The 23,295-nt window shown below is 35.6% G+C and overlaps 1 protein-coding gene across 2 annotated transcripts in view; it reads left to right on the forward strand.

Moving 5' to 3' along the window:
* The window catches only part of LOC145669653 (putative cytochrome P450 49a1), a 117,189-nt gene extending 94,973 nt beyond the window's left edge, over positions 1–22,216 (forward strand). For both annotated transcript variants that reach the window (XM_081737903.1, XM_081737904.1), the window contains exons 9-11: positions 11,305–11,383; positions 13,302–13,541; positions 21,974–22,216. In XM_081737903.1, the coding sequence (XP_081594029.1) occupies positions 11,305–11,383; positions 13,302–13,541; positions 21,974–22,081 (427 nt within the window). In that variant the 3' untranslated portion in view covers positions 22,082–22,216. The remainder of the gene's footprint in view (positions 1–11,304; positions 11,384–13,301; positions 13,542–21,973) is intronic.
* Positions 22,217–23,295: the final 1,079 nt, after the last annotated feature.

The following is a 23,295-nucleotide window of genomic DNA, read 5'->3' on the forward strand; positions in this document are numbered from 1 at the left end:
TTTCTCCATGTAGTCAATTAGTATTATGCCATATGTACCCCCCAAAAATAGTGGCCACAACCTTGCCGGTCGGACGTTGTACTTTGTGCGCTTTGATCGGCCTTCACCTGATTGTAATCACTCTGCAGATTGCGTATTGGACTCAGATGTGTAATAATGAATCCATGTTTCATCAGTTGTTGTTATTCGACACGAAAGTTCCATTCGATAACACTGAACCAACACTAAAGCACGATCCCAGTCATTCACAAACTGCTCCTTCTGGTCGATTGTTAGAGAACGTGACACTCAATCAAAGAGGTCACGTTTACTACAGAATTTGTTCGTAAAGTAATGGGACTGGGTATGGTAAAGAGAATTTATTGATTTGATCGGTACATATTGTTAAAAACTCTCCTAAATAGTCTCCTTGGACGTCGATATACCCGTACCAACGCGATTCTCACGTTGCAAAGTCTCTCCGGAAGTAAAATGCTGTAACTTCTTTCAGAAAATCTGAGATAGCGCTTTGGATAGTGAAAACATAATCCAAACGGTACCTTTTCAGGTTTCTCTTGAGCTCTGGGAACAGAAAAACGTCTGGCGAACTCACATCTGGGCTGTACGGTTGCTGTAATAAGGTTACACGCTTTATCCGAGCCAAGAAAACGGTCACAACGAATGTTCAACGTTTCAGAAATAATTTTGTGAACCGATGTTTTACATATGTTGAGGTCTTTGGTGATTAATCTTATACTCAAACGACGGTCGGAGTCCAGAGGATTTTTCACTCTGGGCACATTTTTGTCCGAACTACTCGTTGAAGGGTGTCTAGATCGCTCCATGTGGTCAACGGTCCCCGTTCGTTCTTGAACTCATTGAACCATCGGCCCCTGACAGGACGTCGTTTTTGTAAGCCTTCTTAGACGAAGGCAAGCGTCTCGGAAGCGATTTTGTCTAGGCGAAGCAAAATTTAACTACGTAGCGCTGCTCCAGCTAACACCCCATTTTTCACGTTTTCTGCCGTGACAAAAACTCAAAAACAGCAGTGATTCTCATTGTGTCAGAGCTCGGATGCGACTGCCGCTAGTTGCGTTGCTAAGCTTAGTCCCTCTACAGCAAATTTCCCAGCCGGAGAGCTCTCTGTTGGCGACTGGAGCTCTGTGCTGCGGCCAGTGTCATTACGGACAAATGTTGTATATAAGCGCATAAGATAAAATATATTGAAACTAGCAAGTCTTGTATTAGTTACAACAATTTAAGAATAGTGGGACATTTTCGTTCCAATCAGTGTTCTAGCTCTAATAAATATGAGTTATAACGAGGAATCGTTAGACCCTATTACAACTATTTTTGTAATACTTCTTACAAAGTTTTGTATTCAACATTTATGAATAATTCTGTATTTAACATCGTTTAACTTAATGCTTAATTGTAGATATAATATTTCTTTATAATGCATATGAGTTACTCCATGAGATATAACAAACTTTTACAATCATGAAATAATAATATTATAACGTCACTTAATTTTTTTTACTTAAAATTTATTTCTCTTAACTTTTTTGTCATTATAACATTTATTGATGTATATTTATTGCAATGCGTGTCGAATTGATCCCTTCGCATTGAGAACAGGGGCATCATTTGCTGCTTTAAGAAGACACTTGCCCCATACATATATTTTAATCAATAGAGTAAGAATACAGTAACGGACAACGGGAATTTTACTTAGATCGATCTGAGTGTCTTCACCCTCGAATCAAAACCTAGATCGGAGAGTCTTGTCTTCTCCCCCGAAGCAAAACTTAGATCGGAGAGTCTTGTCTCCTTCTCCGAAGCAAAATCTAGACTGGAAAATCTTGTCTTCTCAACCAAAGGAAAACCTATATCGAAGAGTCTTGTCTTCTCCCCCAAGCAAAACCAAGAATGGAGAGTTTTGTCTTCTCCTCCGAAGCATAACCTAGAATGGAGATACTTGTCTCCTTACCCGAAGCAAAATTTAGACCGGAGAATCTTGTCTTCTCAACCGAAGCAAAACCCAGATCGAAGAGTCTTGTCTTCTCCCCCTAAGCAAAACTTAGATCATAGAGTCTTGTATTTTCCTCCGAAGCAAAACCTAGACCGGAGAATTTTGTCTTCTCTCAAGAAGCTAAACTTAGATCGTAGAGTCTTGTCTTTTCCGTCGAAGCAAAACCTAGATAGGAGGGTTTTGTCTTTTCTCTCGAAGCAAAACCTAAAATGACACTCCTGATCCAGAATATTAAACTTAAACCGCTTAAGTGAAGAAAGGAAATGAAGTTGCATTCAAGAAATACACACCTGTTATATCTTTCTCTTAACAAGTACATATAATATTTGGAAAGAAGGAAATTCCCCAATAAAGATTTTCAACACAATTTCATGGATTAACTTTAGAAATAACCATTTTCCGCATTAGTTATTATGATATTAAAAATGTTTGTACTTGAACATTATTAAACGTAGATTCATTTTTACATTTCTGCTGGGTGAATACAAATGAATAGTAATATTGCTTATCTAGAATAACCACGAAGCTCTTTTCTTGCGTTTTGTTAAACGATCAAGTTTACTTGTATTTGAATTTAGTTTTTAATAAGCAAGTGTATATACTCTGGCAGAAGTGTTTATTATTTCCTTGTATTTGAAGTAGCATCTAGGGACTACGAAAATATGTACAGTGCGAAAAATACGAAAACCAAACACATCTGAGAATTTATTTTAATAAACATACGTTTCTGTCTTTGATATAGCAATAGGTATCTTTGATTCATATTAATAACTAGAACTATTAAATTTAAAAGAGACTTCAAAAATGCGCTAAAGCAGTAAATAATGATTTGAAAACACCCCAGAAAGGAGAAAATATTGAATTTCTACTTATCCATGAAAAAAATACTTTGAAGTCTGTGTCAGCCAAACAAATTATTGTCCAACATAAAATTGCACTCGTAGTTTGAATGGTCATTTTATGAAGTATGTATTTGTTTTGACTTGGCATAGTCTTCAACATTTTTACAGATAACAGTAATGGGTTGTATTATGCTATTTTTATAAATGTTTTCTACTTTTTAAAACTTCCTTATAATTATTTTTTTGCTTTTAAGAACTTGACTATAAATTTTTCTACTTCTTAGAACTTTCTTATAATTATTTTCTGTTTTTTAAAGCACCTTCTTATAATTATTTTCTACTTTTCAAAGCTTTAGTCATTATTTACCGCTTTTTTGAAGTCGGTTAAGAATATTTCTATTTTCTGCTTTTTAGGATTCGTGCTATCTTGAAATATAATATTCTTCTTTTTAAGTTTGTTTAATTTTCGCATTTTTCGTTTACCTTAGTAATTTAGGTAGGCATTTAAATTTGACAATGAATAGTATTGTAAATAATACGAAAGAACAAATAATTGATATGATCACAGCATAGCTGTTCTAATGAGCTTCCTACGGAATTTTTTTATACGATCGCAGTATAGCTACTCTATTTGAATAAATTATTACATCATAATCAATTGTTTTAAAAACGAGCTTCCAAAGGAAACGATATAAATCATTCGTGATACAGGTAATTACCATACAGTAAAACCATCACCTACTTTTCCATGTACCACTTAACGATACAACACTTTCTCTAGCTTGTAAAACATGATGAAACATATTAAAATGATCAAGTACCGTTAAGCCGGCAAGTCTTTGCCGTGTACAAATTACAATGATCCTACTTCATTGTATCTACCAAATAGACACCACAATATATATATATATCCTAAAATATCCAGTTACATGGAAAGCGTCCGAGCTTAATTCTCAATTAACTCGCGGTGGGACCGAGCTTAACTCGTATATTGCAGATTTCATAGGTACTGTAAGTCTATATTTCCTGTAGTTTCAATGCTAAAAGAGATGTTAAACCCTTATCAAACAACCAATCGTGGATCTCGGTGCCATAGTAGTCTATCCATCAAAAATTTAACCCTTTAATGGGCAAGCATTGATAGCATTACCATTAAAATATTAACTTTGTTTTTATGGTTGAATCTGATTATAATTTCGTAATTTTTAAAGTATTTTTGTACTTTGGTTACAAAATACAGGGTGCTTATTTCAAAGCAACATTGCCATAAAATAGGTCTTATGTGTAGCTACGGAGCAGAATTGGCCTATAAAATATCATAGGAATACTCTCAGTAATTACCAACAGTTTATTTGAAATATTTTTCTGCAGAGTAAGAAACAACAAATTTAAAAAAAATAAAAAAAAACAGCTTTCGCGGAATGTAGGAGAAAAAGCTTCTACAATAGTAAATTTGACTGTACTCTGTTGACGAAGATTAGAAGTATCTAAAGAAGCAACCACGCAAATCATGTATATGAATATTGTATGAAAGCAATAAAGCCAATTAAATGATCACTGAAGTTATAATTCGTTCGGATAACGCAATAGAATTCGATTTTGCTAGAGAGCAACACTGCCAACTAAAGGTTTCAAATTAAGGAACATAGGATTAAAGTTTTCCATTCTCACTGAAAATTATTTTGTAGAGTATATATTTGGGAGCTAGTAAAACGAAATTCTCAAGTTATATGTTGCATTGTAAAAACGAAACTCTCATGTTATATGTTGCATTGTAGATTTGTACTAGAAATTGAGCTTTGGTTTGCAATTTCGTTTTTATTTACAGTCTATAACTATGTTGATTAGACCACTATTGCGCGCAGACCTTCAATTCTATAACAATTTTTTCCTTTTAAATGGATTTGTAAGTTGATCTAAAACTTTATTATATTACTCTAAATTCAGCTCGAAAGTATATGTCCAATTTTTTTTTCATACAATAATCATCTGTCCAGAGTTTTGATTAATATTATAACAAAATGTTTTTACTGTGCGTGTATAAGACCTAATGCAACATTGATTAGCTTAGGTCTAAAGGTAATTCTTCTAAAAATAACGTAAAATTCCTTAAAGCGCATTTTCTAACGTCTGTACCAAAATATAATAACAATTTCCTTTTCCAGAAAATCAATAAAAATAATGCCTTCTTCGCTCTTGTCTTTTATCATTCATTTTTTTTTTTTTTTTGTGATGTTTTAAAATAACATTTCGCAAATTCAAATTGGACGATTTTTAAAGTGCAGTTTCATTCCCATCAATAGCTGGACGGGCCACAGAAGGTAACTCCTTCTCTTGGGCCAGTGACATCAATTTAACAGTAGCAAGAAGGTATTAGGAGTGGATATCAGGAATTATTTATTTATTTATTTATTGTCATTAATACATAAGAGTGCAGTGAGAGATGAGGTGATGGTAGCAATGAAGTGCTGTTCACATAATATAAGGTCACATGATATTAGCTGAGATGAAGGTGTTAATCTTCAGCTCTGGGGTTACTCAGCGCGGGTTGAGACAATGAGAGCCCTGTTTGTGAGAACAAACGAGTGCAAGAATTAATTTACGCGAACTATATGTCAAAATGAAGATAGTAAGTGCAACGATGTGGCTTCCAGAGTGAAGTGTCCTGTTGATGTTCATACAGTACAAAGGAAAGATCGACTATAATTTTTTACTTTTATTCTGAATTTTTCTATTTTTACTAACTCAACAATTATCAATTTCCGGCAGTGTTAATGACAATTTCTTAAATTTAATTTCTGGTGTATTTTAAGTTGCTTCTGCTTTAAAATGAATCCTAAAAATGTATCATTATCAAATTGTTCAATAGAGACATCTTTAAACATACAATAAATGCAAATATGAACGTGTAAACTTAGTTTTCAATGTCGTTCCCTCTTTTGACTAAGTAAGCAAACAAGAAACTGGATAATGTACTCTATTTTGGAGGTAAACTTTTCGTAGATCAACATGAGCGTACACTGGGAACATTTACTTATTTTATTCGCCTACCCTATTTCCGCCCTTTTTATCATAATTAAGTTTCTCTGTTCTTTTCTAAGTGCGCAAAGCCGTACACCTATGTCACGGATCGAACAGTTGCAAATGGATCTAGGATACAGACACAACGGCGGATCCGGGATATGATCAAGAAAGAGGCTAAACCATAGTTTGCCGCTTTATCCAGTGTAAAGTAGGACTGAAGCCCATTTTATCTAGTGTATACCTGAGCGTCAAAGGGAGGGGACTGTAGCACCTATAGTTCTCCCCTTGGCTCCCCTTGGGCACAAGGCCACTTAAAAACACTTACAGGTGAGAAGTGAATGACGAATCTTGAGCTGAGAAACCATTCAACCTAAAAATGGACTAGAATGTGAAAAGAGTCAGGACTCTTGTGATGTTAGAGTGTCTATTAATATACTGAGAATAATCTGTAGTAAGTTAAGTTCGAAACGGCGTACGTTCATGAGCTTTTAACGTAAAATTTGGACGTAAGAAAGGCTAATGCGTAAAGACGGGAATCTCACGAGTAGAAGCCTTTTCGGAGAGACATGTGTTTCGAACTTCTGAACTGCCTTCAAAGACACACAGATTTTTTCACTCGAGTGATCACAGACTTCTCAGACATATATTTGAGCAGGCCCGCAACCAGAGGAGGGCTAGGGGGGCTGGCACCCTAAACTTTTCGTGGCCCTGCAGACCTCAGTACAAAAAAGCACAATTAAGATACTTGTAAGAAAATTTTTGGAATGCCCAGCCCCATAACATATTAGTGCCCCCACCCTCAACCTCTGTGGCTGGTTTCAGGCCTGCATTTGAATAAGACTCTGAGACAAAACGTCTCAGTTGGGACGACACACTGTAAAACTCACACCGTTCTTAGAAAGCTAGAATAATCAAACTGGTGTTCGTTTGTTTTGTGATAGTAAGGGGATCATCCGAAAAGAGTTTGTGCTTGTAGGGAAAACTATCAATCAAATTTTTATTGGAATATAAGTACAGCCAAGTGTTGCTCACACTTGAACAATGGAGCACAAGAGTGCACCAAGTAGAACAGCAGTCTACATTTAGATTTTGTTTTACTTTCTTATTTATTTATTTATTTATTTATTGGCACAGAAAGCTTTCCTATAGTTCTTCAGTCACCCTATTCGCCAGCTTCCAGTGCCTGTGGCTTATTCTTCTTTTTATTTGCAGCGATCAAAACCCACTTAAAAGAGCACTATTTTTGTACTCTGAATAATATCTGTAGAGAGTAACCGAGCATTCCAGCAGAAGCTTTACTGCTCCGTTACGAACAATGTTAACAAATCTTCTATTTCTGTGTAGGTGGTGAAGGCAATTACTTAGTAAGAGTCATAACCTTATTTGTTAAAAAAAAAAAAGGTCAAAAATATTGGTAAAAAAAGAATGCCCCCATTACTTTTCAACCAAATCTCGTACCAAATCTTCAAGTACTCATAGCGCCAGTATTCTTAGAAGATCATTGACGCATTAAAATAAATTCTTAGCAAGATCTAGGTTCACATCTGACCTCTGTTCCGAAAACTGCAAGCGAGAAGGGACCGTCTCCAGATATCCGAAAAACAGGAAAGATGCTAAATGTCGGGATATAACTAACAGGTATCCATCTACTAACCGGATTTCCTTATATTCCTTCTATTTTTGAAAAAATAAAAGATTTTAGGAATGTATCCACTTCCTTTGTTGTTTAAATTATTGTTCAAAGCCTTTGTATTTTAATAAGCATTTTCCAAAAGCAATGCAAATGAATTGTCCTGCCATCTTTGCAGTTCTTATAAACTTTACGTTTGTGGACGTTTATATGTTTGTGGGCAATCATTTCGACAATGAGATCTCGGAAACTACAGGCTCTAGAAATATGACGTTTTCACTGATCGATTGCAAGTTTTATGTAGATTGTCCAGTTCTAATTGAATATTTAAAAAATATGGCCATTATTTCCCTATTACATTCTTACGGGTACACTGGAAGTGTTGAAATTAGAAAAAAAAATCTAAAGCATCATATCCTACGCAGTATACATTCCAACACCACATAATTGTATACTGGGGTTGCATACCTCTAGGGCGTTTATATCATGTCTAAATGATAACGAAAAACGAAAGATAACCATTTCTCCACTCTAACGAGGGAACCTATCCAAGTGTAACTCTGACTTCGAGTAGAGACTATGGCCGTTGGATACCTTGTCCCAAAAGAACATAACACAAAAAGGGATACACCCTCGATCGCAAACGTTGCGGAGATATAAGCGTGAAAAGTTAGAAATTTAGCTCTATATTATACATTCCGGATCAGATTTTTCGGAAACGGTCAGGTAAGGAAACTCAGCGAATACATATCAAATTAGTGTGGGGAGCACAGCACATTTTGAATGAAAAATTTGTATGCCCGGGGCACTCACAGGGTCCTAGGCGGGGTCCAACTCAAAATTTGGAAATGGAACTGGCGGTCAAGTAGTATATTTTATGAAAGCTATTGTCAAATAAAAGAAGATAGAACAAATCTCAACTCTCTACGATAACCCAGTGCAAACGGCAACTGGTCAAAATGTCAATACAACCTACATCAGAAAATCTATGGCCACGCTTCTAAATCCGTTAAGTTGGGATAATAACAAAACAGAAAAACACGTTTGAAAGTGTAAGGTATTGAAGTAAAGCAAATTGCTGCAGAGTCTTTCATAGAATCGCACAACGGACCCTATGCAAGTATAAGTGTGACTTCGAATGACCAATGGACCATAGTATAACCATGACCATTGGATTTCGTGTCCTAGAAGAGAAAGGATACATTGTCAATCGCAATCGTCGTGGAAGGTGAGAAGGTCAATAGGCAAGGATATATGCTTCGCACATCGCGACCATAAATTCACAGATTGCACTGTGAAATTTCTATCGGGGGATTTGCTGAACGAGAAACATGATGGTAAAGACGAAAAGGAGTAACTTTGAAAGTGTGAGGCAACTTGGAGAGGAGTGGGGTTGGAGAAAACTAGAATAATGGTGCAGAAATAAAATATATCGGAGGGTGCTTTTCAGAAAAATACTCTACAGAAATTTGCTTTACTTCAATACCTTGCACTATTACACATGTTTTTCTGTTTTGTTATTGTCGCAACTTAACGGATTTAGAAGCGTGGCCATAGATTTTCTGATGTAGGTTGTATTGACATTTTGACCAGTTGCCCGTTTGCACTGGGTTATCGTAGAGACTTGAGATTTGTTCTATCTTCTTTTATTAGACAATAGCTTTCATAAAATATACTACTTGACCGCCAGTTCCAATTCCAAATTTTGAGTTGGACCCCGCCTAGGATCCTGTGAGTGCCCCGGGCATACAAATTTTTCATTCAAAATGTGCTGTGCTCCCCACACTAATTTGATATGTATTCGCTGAGTTTCCTTACCTGACCGTTTCCGAAAAATCTGACCCGGAATGTATAGTATGGAGCTAAATCTCTAACTTTTCACGCTTATATCTCCGCAACGGTTGCGATCGAGGATGTACCCCTTTTCGTGTTATGTTCTTTTGGAACAAGGTATCCAACGGCCATAGTCTCTACTCGAAGTCAGAGTTACACTTGGATAGGTTCCCTCGTAAGTGAAATCTTTATTGTTTGGAGTGTTTTGCCCAATGAACACCATATATCACATACATTATAATTAATTGTGTGTGAAACGTATTTGCTTATTACATACTGCAAGCAAGAAGAAAGAAAACGCTGATCATACATGAATTAAAAACTCGGAAGTAGGCTCAAATTTTGCAAACGGTGCGAGATATTGAAAATGTAATCGAAAAAATCTCCCCTTTATGGTATCTCTTGCCAATTTTTATTAAGACGTCTTTCACTTGTGTCTGTAAAGGGACATATACAGATGTGAGGAATAACAAGGGGATTCATGCTCATATGTGAATGATGTGCTATGTAGAAAGCGCAGGTTCAGCTAGTCTATATATTAATATGCTAGGTTTTATATGTTTGTCCTGAATCCTTTCGAATGAGATCTCGAAAACCACACGTGCTAGAAACGTGTCGTTTTCGTTGGTCGATTCCAAATTTTGTGTAGATTGTCGAGTTCTCATTCAGATTTTCAATAACCGTGTCGTTATCGTTCTATTCAACAACTTAGAGGCCGTTTTGAGTCCGTAAGATTAACATTTTTGCAGGCCAAAACTACTTTGTTAGGCAACCAGTAAAGGAGTTACGTATGGCGGGTTGACGGACATTGGGGGCGCTTTGTTTAAATCTGAATGGCAAAATCTATTGCATGCTGGCAACTTCAAAGGCCTCAAGAGACGCAATGAGGCGTACTCGGACGGATATGGATTTATTAGAAAAATATACAGTACTTCCACTTGATATCATGTTACTTCTACAAATTTGCTACAAACTCAATCCAACATCTATAAGTAGCAATTGACTTCCTTTGTGAGTCTCCTTTATTTGTGCGGGCTGCGGTGGCTCAGTGGTAGAGCGTTCATCTCTGCTGCTTGGGGTCCCGGGTTCGATCCCAGTCCCCGCCAAGTGAACTTTGTGGTGGACAAACACCATGTGCGTGGGTTTCCTCGGGGTTCTCCCGTTTCCTCCCACTTTCTTCATTCCACCGTTTCATTCATTACTCATCATCACCCTCTCCTTTAGCCTCACCAGCATAACCGTGGGACGTAAACTCAAAAGATTTCATTTTTTTCTTTATTCTACTGGGCATAATCGTGGAATATGAAATTAAAAGGATATTTTTATAATAATATACAGTGTCTCAAAAGTCCCCTGATATAAGGTAACTCTGTTATTGTCAGAGCTACAACAAAATGTAAGAAGGATAACTGTCTCCAAATATGGACGTTTTCAATCTAAAGTGAAGGATTTTTTTTTTTTTTTTAATCGGACGAGCCGTTTGAACTGTACACTCTTTATATGCCCAATGTTAAATGAAAATGAAACGTTACCATTTATCTGGATCCACAACGTAAGTGAATGAAGTAACTGTGTTTTACGCTAACGTGTCGATTGCCACCTCCTCCCCCATTTCAAACATGCTCCCATTCACCATACTTTTACAAAATTTGTTCACCTCCCGTCTCGTCCTTCCCTTCCCAGCCCCAGGCAAATGGCAACGTTACATTTCCATTTTACATTTTAGATTGAAAACATTACGTTTGGAGACGGTTTCTCCTCTTACATTTTATTGTAACTCCGACAATGAGAGTTATCTTGTCAGGAGACTTTTGAGACACCCTGTATATCAATTATGCTAAAGTACGGTACGGGACAAGAATAAACGACCAAAAATACTATTAGTATTTCTAATTATATGATTTTAGGAATACTTTATATTTACCATTCCTTAATTTCTTCTTCACCTGTACATTGTATTTCAGAGTTTCATCTGTAGCAGCATATAATCAAAGAACTACCGTGAACAATATCGTTTTAGGAGGTTACCGAATTCCAAAAGGGGTAAGTACAGAATGGTTTGCTACTTATTTTGTAATTTATTTGAACTTATAACATTTTTGTTGCAATAGTTTTAATCAATTCTATAAGATTAATAAACATAGAAACTGCCGCATTTTATCCTAGAACTGTTTGCGAATTCTGGGTCAACATATAAAGAAATTTTCTTTACGATTCGACACCAATCTTCTTTTCTATTTTGTTTATTTAATTTATTATTATTATTATTATTATTATTATTATTATTATTATTATTATTATTATTATTATTATTATTATTATTTTGATAGGCCTTAGTAAGATCTAAAGATTAACTAAAGTTATAGTTTTTTGTTTATTTTTGACATTTTTCTTTTGCATTGAGTTGATGTGAAAGCTCTTTAGCAATATAGGATTATACGTAATTGTATTATTTGTTTATTTATTAAAGATATTTTTGAAATAGCATTGAAGCTATAGTCCTGCCAAAATATCTTGAACCGTGGCAAAAATGCGAAACGAAGCTCACACCCTCACAGACCCACGCATTGAGCCAATGAGGGTTCAGCTGTTGCTAAGCGAGAGAGCGGATGACAGAAGCTAGTGGAGTTCCTTCAGCCGATAGCAGAGCTTAGAACGGAAGACTAGGTGTCAAGTTAATGTGGTATATCTATAGTTGTACTGCAACCAATAAGATGAGAGTTATAGGCTACCGAAAACATGACAAAAATGAAATTAAAGATCCACAGCTCCAATACTATGGGACCTACCGTAGTCGGGTTAAGACTTTACCTAGGAACTAATATGTGCGCTACCCAAATATCCATGTTTCAGAATTCTGTGGTACTTCCACAACATTTTTTATAAAGGTAGTTGATGAGTACTTCAAATTAAATGCCCGTAGCCATACTCTCTCTATATGAAAATTGTTGCATGAGTACCTTAGGATTCTGAAACATGTATTTTTGGACAGCGCACATATTAGTTAGAAAGTGAAGTCTTGATCCGACTACGATAAGTCGCATAGTATTGCAACTGTGGACCTTTAAAGTTCATTATTTCATGTTTTCGGCAGTCTGTAACTCCGAAATGACGGATTTCTACATCTAGGTTGGTCTATACTTTTCGTCTTACTTTGATGTCAAGAATCAACTTACAAACGTTGTCGATCTTGTTTTAAAATACCCTGTATATGATAACAATATATGTAAGTCTTATTCAATTTATTTTGTTATTTTGTACTTCAAATAATTATATTAAATTTACTATATGCTAAAGTTCATACCGTAAATTCTTTTAATTCTCTCAGTGACTATAATAGTTACTATCTGTTTATACTCTCAAGTATTTGGGTTAAGTGCTTATGGTGTTGTCAGACATGGGATAATTATACTATGCATTGTGATTTGATTTGTGCATGTAGCCTGTGCACCTCGTCATAATGAAACTGATGTTTCGATTTTTCGAGGCCAATGACTTCGGTACGCGACCAAGATGGTCTTCAAGCTTTTGCTCATGTAGGCAAAACGGACGGAGCGAATTCACCTAGGTATGAATATCGTTGCGCCTGTCGCCAACTGTAGTAACATCATAACGGTGAAATATATCAGCTATTGGCATCTGTGTTGTTGGAATCTGCCCAGTGAAGAAATGTAGACGACGCTTGAATGGTGCCAAATACCAGAGCAGGATAGTACACCTTAACTGCCATTCAGCTGTTGAAACAATGTCAGACTGTATTTCCAATCTCCAGAAGACAATCGCACGTGTAGTTGTGGTCTCGTTTATTAATTATTCTCAAGGTATAAATTAGCCTTTACGTCTACTAAGTTTTAATCTGTATACTAACACTCAGTATTAGATATATTGCAGTAGCGTTTGTTTCTGATATAATGAAAATAGAAAAACCTTAAATACAATGTTTTATTCATTATCTTTTTAGACATTTCTAACAATGCCTCACATGCTGTTGAGCCAAATGGAGGAGTACTTTCCACAGCCAAAAAGATTTATTCCTGAAAGGTGGTTGAAAGCAAGACATCAAGATGTATCTGAAGAGAATAATTGCCCGTTCAAAGAACACAAAATCCACCCTTTCGCATCTCTACCATTTGGATTTGGACCTCGAACATGTATTGGTCGACGTTTTGCTGAGTTAGAGGTTGAAATGCTTGTCATTAAAGTAAGTATATAAATATTTCATAACGTAAATATTTTATGAGTTATTAAAATAGTGGTGCATGTAAGGAGTTTCTGTTCGTGTGTGCAAGAGAGAAAAAAGTCTCAAACACTACGTAATGGATCACCGTTATTTTTGACCAGGTTGTACAAGGTCACAAGTTAGGAGTACAAGTTGTTGATAGAGGCTACCGAAAGTGGTAGAAATAAACCCAGCGCCGTAACTTAAATTTTTTTCCTGAAGGAGCAAGCATCAATATTTGGGCCCATAGAAAAAGTTGTTTTGGGCCCTCCCGCAAAATTCGAAAATAGGCCCCTTCTCTCCATTTTTCTCTTACACTTAGTGAGCCCCCCGGAGACTGTGGGCCCTTCTGCACGCTCCTGGGCTCTTTCCATACGTGGCAAATTATTAAGGGGACAATATTGACAAATCTCAAAGCCATACGAAGAAGTATTGTTTCTATGGCCACTAATAGTAGACACTTTTTTCTGAAATGAGCTCAAAACTCATTTTTGTTTTCTTTACGTTTTGTGTGCCCTTTTATTTATGTAGTGTAGTGAACCTGTTTGGTGCTTAATTTATAATTTCATGTTCGTATCGTATATGAAATAAAAAAATACGTATCTTAAAGTGTGTCCCCCTCGAACGGCGGGGAGCTTCCCTGGAGGGGCAGTTGCCCACCTGCCCTCCATAAGTTACGGCCCTGAATAAACCATTTCAGGTTTTAACGTTGTTCACTGTAGAGTACATATAATAGATAGCTAGAGTAGTTTCCTGCAATTGATTAATTGTTCTCAGAATACAATTAATATCCATCCTTAATTCTGTCTAAAACAAAAGGGGATAGAAGGTCTACCAGTTTCTATATTAATCTACTATCTTACTAACTCTGTGGCCTATAGAACCCAGACGTTCAATGCAATATTCGCAAAAGCTCTCCACTGACTTCTATCCTTAGCCAAATGGATCTAATTTCTACTTTATGTTTCTATTTCTACTAGGTCTGCCTAGCGTTCATTTTCCGTTTGGATTTGCAGTTAACATTTTGAAAACCTCTCTACTATCTTTTATTCTGGCTCCATGACTTGCCCATCTGAGTCTCATAGAGTTAATGATCCTAACAGTGTTCAGTAAAAGGGATACATTTTGTATTTCTCGCTATGAGGTTTCTGCCAACTCCTCATTCCCGTTCCTCTTTGATCCGAATATTCGTCTCAGCATATGGTTCTCAAATACTTTCAGTCAGATTTGTTTTTTCCCCTCAGAGGAATCGACCATGTTCCGCATAATTATCGTATTTTTTATATATATACATAATTCGCGAAGAGACAATATTTTTGAACTGAATAATAACACGAATTCGAGGCTTTTAGTAAAGATTTGATTTCTTCTTGAATATGGTTTTGGTTTGTTAAGATTGATCCTGGATATTCAATCAAATGTTTACTGATATTCAATCAAAATCATTATTCACTTTGTCGAAAGTGTTTTTTGATATTTTGACGTATTGGCAATAATGCGGTCCCGGTGAATTTCCAGATATTTAGTTTTCTTTGTATTTACTTCTAAACCCATATCACTGCAAGCGTTGAATAAAACACCTGCATTTCTTTCTATTATTCTCCTATCATCCCCTGTCAGATTTACATCATACGGTCCTGTAGAATATTAATCTACATAGATCAAAAATGATAGGAGATTCCAAGAAGCGACTTTTTTCCCGGTGAATCGATTTAGCATTTTAAGAATAGGTACTATCGTCTCACTTAACCTCCTATTCAAACCGGAAACCACAGAAACCACTTCCTGTTTTAGGTGATCGCCATAAAAATAAACAGTAATAGATAGCGAAAAGCGATTCTCTGTAATATACGATTAAGCGTTCCAAGAATATATTGAATACGCACTCTAATTTTTCGACGGAAACCGAAAATGGTTGAAATCTATTACTCAGTATACAATATTAACTAAAAAATGTCAAGCTACACAAACTAAACTCCTTCATGTGATATACATGTGACACTGTTGTTTGTTTAATTTTTAGTAAACTTGTTTCATTACTGTAAAATTCATTTCTAAATAAAAATTTTAGGCTTCTTTCAGACAATTCGCAATTTTCAAAAAATAATTATTAGAAATCAATGTTTTTTCACTGTGGAAAGAAAAGCAACGAAGCTAGAATGGTGAAATTTATACTCGGAATGTACGCTAACAGAGTACATCGGAGTAGATTGTAGGAATTTGTATATTTATATTTTTAAGAAAGTAATTATAGTTTTATATTTTACCGGACATTGCAAATTGAAGAGTTGACAAAAAAAAAAAAAAAGTTAAAAACGTTTACTGAAGAACTTTTGTCGAATGTCCAAGCAGAATAGCAGTGCTCACAGTAGGCGTTATAACTTAAGAGTCTTCGTCCCGGCGAAATTAAAATACTGCTAATTTTACCGTAATTATGTGATATCTTCAAATATATAAAAAGATAATCGAAATGTGGAACAAGAGCGCCCTAGACAATATTATTTTACATGAGAAATCGTTATCACGACTCACTTATCTGCTTTCGATTTCGAGCCATTTTGAAAATCGGAATTTATTTTCGCATTTCTAAACAATTGAAAACGGAAAGCCACTAGGTGACTTGTGATAACGGTACCTCATGCAAAATAATATTGTCTAGGGTGCTCTTGTTCCATATTTCAATTATCTTTTATCTGTTTGAAGATATCACAAAATTACTGTAAAATTAGCGGTATTTTAATTTCGCCGGGATGAAGACTCTTAAAGGATGAGAAAAAATGGGAAAACATAAATACATTAAAAAGTTTTCTCAAATTTTGTTCATTACTAAGACGTGTATGTTTCAAATACAACATTTAAAATCCAATTTTTTTTTTAGAAATTTTTACGTAATTATACAAGGGGCAATCAAAAATTTCCTGGAATATTTTTGTAGTTTTGACATTTGTTATGCAATCACAATGACTTTTGTGCACTACAGTCTTTAGGTTGCCTAATTGTGAATCTATGAAGTGTCAACACGTATTAACAGGCAGTGTATGAGTATTGTAGCTGAACAGAGCAGCGTGTAGTGATCTGTTGGCCCAATTTCATAGATCAAATAATTCTCAACCATCAAGTTCATGTGCAAATAGGGGAAAATCTGCTTCAGAGACTCTGATAGTCTTTAAAAAAAAAGAAAAAAAGACTTAGCACCAAGGGATATTTGGCTCTTCCAGAAAGCTAAAAATGGGTTTCAAAAGTACCCGCCAAAGAAGAGGCTAAACCGAAAGCGACAGCTGAACTTCAGACAGGCCCGTATCCAGGGGTGTTCTAGGAGGTAATAACTCTGCCACACCCTGCCAGGGCGAAAAAACTCGAGCGCAGACACATTCGAGATCAGTGCCCACGAAAAACAATACGTCATTATACATTTCATAAAAAAAAAGTAGACAGGTCTGTCTTATGAGGTAAATTACTGTACAGTCTGTATTCATTAATTTTCATTTTCATGTATAGTAAAGCCTCTATGCAGGAGCGTCATTTCAGATTTTGCTTGGGGGGGGGGGCAAGACCCCTTGATATAAGTAAAATTTCGCGTTTTTCACTGATTTACTATTATTCTATTGATAAAATCTATATACATCTCGAACTCAGGAGGGGCAAATGCCCCCTGCCCCTCCCTAAATGACGCCCCTGCCTCTATGCCTTCATAAAGTTCGTATTTTTCGTTTGTTTAATGGTATTTGGACCATCTATTATTCTCTGTTGTATCCTCAAGGAACCATTACACACAAGTCCAGTAGTGTATTTTCTGAGAGAACACTCGCACTTAATCTTTTTAAACCCCATTCCGGATAACCCGGCATTTACACAAACTCGACCATCCATCGGTCCATATTAGGCCAAGTTTTCCGGACTCTATTATATGTAAATCTTAACATAGTAAATGTATATTTTTTCTATACTATCTTGCTCAAAAGAAAGGTTTAAACAATGAAATCCTCCCTCCTTGTGAGCGCAAGTGTCCTCATAGATTACTTGTTTGTGTGTGTGTGGGAAACGAGTATGCTAGGATTTCTTGTTTACACTGACTGATGTGAGGTACAGCGGTTGAAATGGTTTGATTTGGTAAAATACTTTCGGATTTAATTTACGGAATTTACATATTATAACAGCGTTAGAAGAAACCTATCAAGATTGGAGCTCATATGATATTGATCTTGCGTTATGCTGAATTTGCAAGTCCCATATAATTTCTGAGCTGAAAGAAACGTTAAACTCCAAAACTGACCAAGCAATCCTGCAAGCTACTGCGTACGACAACGTACACTCATTTCCAAAATTATTGTCGCATGTCTATAAATATGTTCTTGTAGGAATATAATTTGATAACGAATTCGCCCGTTATTTCTTACAATGTTAGTAGGTGTATAATCGGCAAAGACATGTATGTGGCAGATTTCATGTCAAAAGAGTAGGGTGGTTGTGCCAGTCTTCGACCACCCCCTAGTTGCCGACCACTTTTCACTTTAAAACTATATATTAGGCTTATTTTCCGATAAAAAAAAGCATGCTTTTCCGTTATAATTGAATTGCAGCTTATTCTGAACCAATCACAAAGATACCGTCAAAATATATTGCACATGCATTTGGTAATAACCAATCAAATGTATGCCTACGGAAGACGCACTGAGTTTTCGACAACTTTAATCTGTTGCAAATGGGAACGACAGCGCCCTGTTTTTCGTGCTTTTCCATAGTTTTATCTCACCAGGTAAGAAATGCACATATTATTCTGTTACATGGAACTGTAGAGCACATTTTAGTAATTAAATTTTAGTGATAACTGTAAGATATGAAGAATAAATCAATAAAATGTAGTGGTCGGACAATGACTTATGAAATATTCTTTGTTAACTAGTGTTCGACCACAGGGTGGTCGAGCACTGAAAAATTGTAGAAATGTCGATAACGACTTATTTTCGATTCATCTGCATGAAATGAGTACCTAGTTACCAATTCTGAAGTTACAATAGAATACGAAGACATTTACTAGTGTTCGACCACTACTTTTCGTAATACATTTGTACTGGTCAAAGATTAGCTGTTTCATTCTCAGTGTCCGACCATGCTTTGCGTTTGTATTTTCTCGCAGAATTTCTTGATTAAAACACTAATTCAGTGATCAATTTACATTTGTATAATCATTTGCTGAGTCTTACCGTTAATACATGAATATTCACCGAATGACCGTGGCTCAGTGGTAATGGTGAAGAGTCAATCCACTGAGGATTCGAATCCCTCTCAAGAGCAAGGGTATTTTTAATTGTCCTCGATATTTCTGTGTTCGTGTCCCTCTCAGGATTGGATTACCTCAAATTGGCTCGAGGAGCATTATTCAGGCTTAATGTCTCGGCTGAGACGAACTTTGAAAAAAAATAGTAAAGCGTTGGCTTAGCATTCGGAAGGTCCTCGGTTCGATCCCAGCGGTCGACAATCTTGACTGAGTTCTTTCGGGTTTTTCCTCAGTCACACCAGGGATGGTATCTTCAAAATAGGCTCTGGGCGTCTAACTTTCAACATCCTCTCCCCCACCCTATCCCGGTCGAAACCGTAGATGCCTAAAGTCATAAAATAAATTCAAATTTAAGTAACTGAATATTCATGTAGTTTCCCAACATTTTCATGAAAAATTAACGGCACTGTTAGGGTATGACATTTAATTTGAATAATAAATTTATTATATTTGGTCTAATTCATTTAATACTGAACTACACTATTCTCGCTTCGTCGTGAAACGCATTCAAATATTGTTAGCGGAATAGCTACTATCAGCTTACGTTTGGAATACATATGTTTTCCTTGCATGTTCTTAAGATTTTTTGTTTCTTTCAGAGATAATGAGTCAGTAGGCCTAAGCTTAAACTGCCAGCTTATTCAAACGAGGATCTACAAAAAGCTCTGGAAGCTTGTCGAAAAAAAAAAAGCTCTCCATACGAAAGGCATCAGTAATCTATGGAATTCCTCGGGTAACGCTGATGGATAAATTTCATGGCCACAGTCCCAAAAAACGAAAAATAGATCCAGAATCATACGTAACACAGAAAGAAGAAGATGGATTAGCAAACTGGCTCTTTAATGTGAGCATAATGTGAGCATAATGTGAGCATTCACAGAGTATTTCGGGAGGGGTCCAAACTCAATATGAAGGTATTTTATATTAAAATTCCTAAAATTGCCCCTAAAGTTAGGCTAAATTTACACAAAAGTCGAAATTTCGGAGGGGTCCGAAACCCCAGGACCCACCCCTTGCGTACGTCCCTGGTTCCAGGCATGCTATAGTACTCTACTGCCTTCTACCAAACAGCACACATATTCTTCAACCCTGCGACATATCAGTGTTCAAATCGTTTTCGAGAGTTCTACATGGAAACTGAGTAAAATGTTACAGTGTTATTTCTGCACCACTAATTAAAAGGGATACAAGATACCAACACAATTAATAATTAAAAACGAATTTAGAAGATGGGGTTTATACCCCTTCAACCGAGAGAAGACGAAGCATGTTTGGTGCTGCATTCCACTGACCCTTAAATGAATTTGGTGGTCCCTTTCTTGACAAAACTATCACAAAATTACTTAATCTTAGCGACTATTGTGCGAAACTGCGAAGCGATACGTGAAAAACTAATGATGTAACATCTACAGATGCTATTATTTTGTAAAGTTATGCTTTAGCCTTCATACTGTAATTAAAGGCACATTAACCGAGTAGTGGTCGATGACTAAACAGTAGGCGGTCGTACATTAACGAAAAATGGTCGAACACTAAAAGAAATCGGTTACTGGTGTTTCTCCGAATAATATTACATAAATGGTTTAAGTTATCTCAGTTTTAGATAAAGTATAGATAAAATATAGTTTTAAGAACACATGTCAGCAACTTGCATCCTCCTCAGTTGTTCCATTGAGTGAAAAACGATTAAGGACCATAAGAAAATGAGTAAGGTGGTCGAGGACTGGCACATTTACCCTAGCAAATAAAAGCAATAAAACAAAATAAGTTTCTTGTCCATTTAGCGACATTTTGTGTTACTCACTCTAATTTTCGTATTATTAATTCTTTTTCTATGAAATTTGCCACAAATATACATTTTCCGATTATACACACAGTATCAGTATTAGAAGTACCCTGCAAAATCATTATCAAATTATATTCTTACAAGAAGACAGTTATAGATATGCGACAATCATTTTGGACAGGAGTATACATGATACAGTACTAGTCTAAGCTCTGCATTATTGCTCACAGTGTGTTCAAAACTGCGAAAATGAAGCTTTATCCAGGGGTGCCCACAAGGGGGGGCTATGACGCAAACTGCGTCATTGAAATATTAGGGGGGGGGTTAAAAATCTATATAAATATGTTTGATGGGGGGGGTAAAATTAATCGAAAAGAAGATTTTTTCATGGAAGAACACCTACGGATAGACAATTGGGGGGGGTGCGTCATGGACATAAGGGGGGGTGGGCACCACTGCTTTATCTATATATTAAAATGCTAGGTTTATATGTTTGTCTCTAAAAAGAAAATCTATATGTTTGTTTCCAATTCTTTCTACACTGAGATCTCGAAAACCACAAGTGATAGAAACGTGGCGTTTCCACTAATAGATTCCAAATTTTGTGTAGATTGTCTAGTTATAATTGAATATTTAAAAAACATGGGTGTTATTTCTTTACTACATTTTTCAAGGATAGACTGGAAGAGTTGAAATCTTTAAAAAGTAAAAAAAAAAAAAAAAAAAAAAAAATCATATTCTAAGAGCTATACATTCCAACACGTCATAGTTGTATACAGGGATTGTATATATCAGGCGTTCGTTTCATGGCCAAATGATAATGAGAAACGAAGGATAAGAATTTCTCAAGGATAAGATAAATCTTTATTGTTTGGAGTGTTTTGCCCAATTCACACGTATATCACTGACATTATAATTAATTGTGTGTGTAATATATTTGCTTATTACACACTGAATGCAAGAAGAAAGAAAACACTGATCATATATAAATTAGAAACTTTAATCGGACGCAGGCTCAATCTTGCAAACGGCGCGAGATATTGAAAAAAAACATAATCCAAAAAATCTCCCCCTTATGGTATTCCTTGCCAATTTTTCTTTTTCTTTCTTTTCTTCCTTTTATCTTATATATATATATATATATATATATATCAAGGCATCCTTCACTTGTGTCTGCAAAGGGACATGTACAGATATGAGGAATGGCAAGGAGATTCATGCTTAGGCTCAGCTAGTTATTTGAGTTTTTAAAAGTGTCTGTATTTTATGTTATTGTCTGTATTTTATGTTATATCTATATTAAATTAAGTTAATTTTAAGCTTTATCTGTGATTTAATTTGTTTTTGCAGATAATGCAGCGATTTAGGGTTGAATATCATTATGGAGAGATGACGTACATAAGCAAAGCTATAAATCATCCAGGAAAACCTTTCAAATTCCGTCTTTTGGATAAATAGAAGAGTACATTTTCCCACCATGTCTTGTGTTTTAAATGCTTTTGTACAAAACATTAAATAAATATTGTGTTTTAATATGTTAAATGTTTGTAAAAGTTATCTACTGTATATGTATTATAATAAAATTAAATAACTTAATATTTATTTAGATATTCATAATTTTAAGCTCACAAACTATTAAATTAATAATAATGCATTGAATTAAATAAGAGAAATTCACTTTCAATTTTTTTTTTTCTGTTTCGACGGTCATATTTATCAGGCGATGACCTTGATTCTTGTCACTTACACCGTCATCTTATTATTTGTCAAATTTTATTTATTGTTTTATTTAAATTTCTTTAATTTAAGCACATTTCTTAAATGAATGGCAAAAGAAATTTTATATAGCCAGTTGAGATTTTGATCAGAGTGAAGTCCCTTATGCACCTGGATGACCGGGGCTATAGCTCCCCTAAGCTCCCTTTAATCCGGCCCTGCTTAAATTAGACATTCCAAAGAATATATTAAAGTAACAACAATATTTGTTTATGCTTTAATTAACCAGTATAAAGCATCCTCATATTCGGGGTTCTTCAATTAGGTTATTAATGTTAAGTAGTTCAATCGAGAAGTTAGGCGATTACAGTATTGTGTGTCATACTTTAAGTTGATGCTACGGTACCGGTACTATCTGTCAGCTTTCCTTTTCTTTCTTTTTTTCAAATATCAGAAATTCGGATAACTTAAGATCATGTCACTTGCAACCAGTGATGTAATCCTAATTTTTGGGTGGGTATGCGCTACGCTCCATCCCTTGTTACACACTCACCCACACGTATATATAAAACAGGTGTTTTATAATTCTTATTACCTTATTACAGGAATTGAAAGTATACACAAAGACAAGCAAAAACAAAGTTTTTTTTACTACACGGAAGTCGAAAGTGGTGTCCTTTCTGAGTTATGAACGCAGTGCAGAATATTGAACTTCGAACATTAATAGCGCTAACACTAATAGTGTTAGAAGAAACAGTATGGTGAATTTCAGACGAAGTCATACTTTGAAAAATGTCACATTCAAGGTATTCGAGGAATTACGCAAGATTTAATTAAGCCTTGTCCCATTGAGTCTACAATTATTTATGAGAACTAAAGTTTTGGAATTATGTATCTACTTTCCCCATTCTCTTGAACTTGGTTTTCCTGGCAACACAAATGTGTTTCCTCTGTAA

The sequence above is a fragment of the Thermobia domestica genome, chromosome 14 (genome assembly GCF_964235325.1).
Source record: "Thermobia domestica chromosome 14, izTheDome1.hap1.1, whole genome shotgun sequence".
Taxonomy (NCBI): domain Eukaryota; kingdom Metazoa; phylum Arthropoda; class Insecta; order Zygentoma; family Lepismatidae; genus Thermobia; species Thermobia domestica.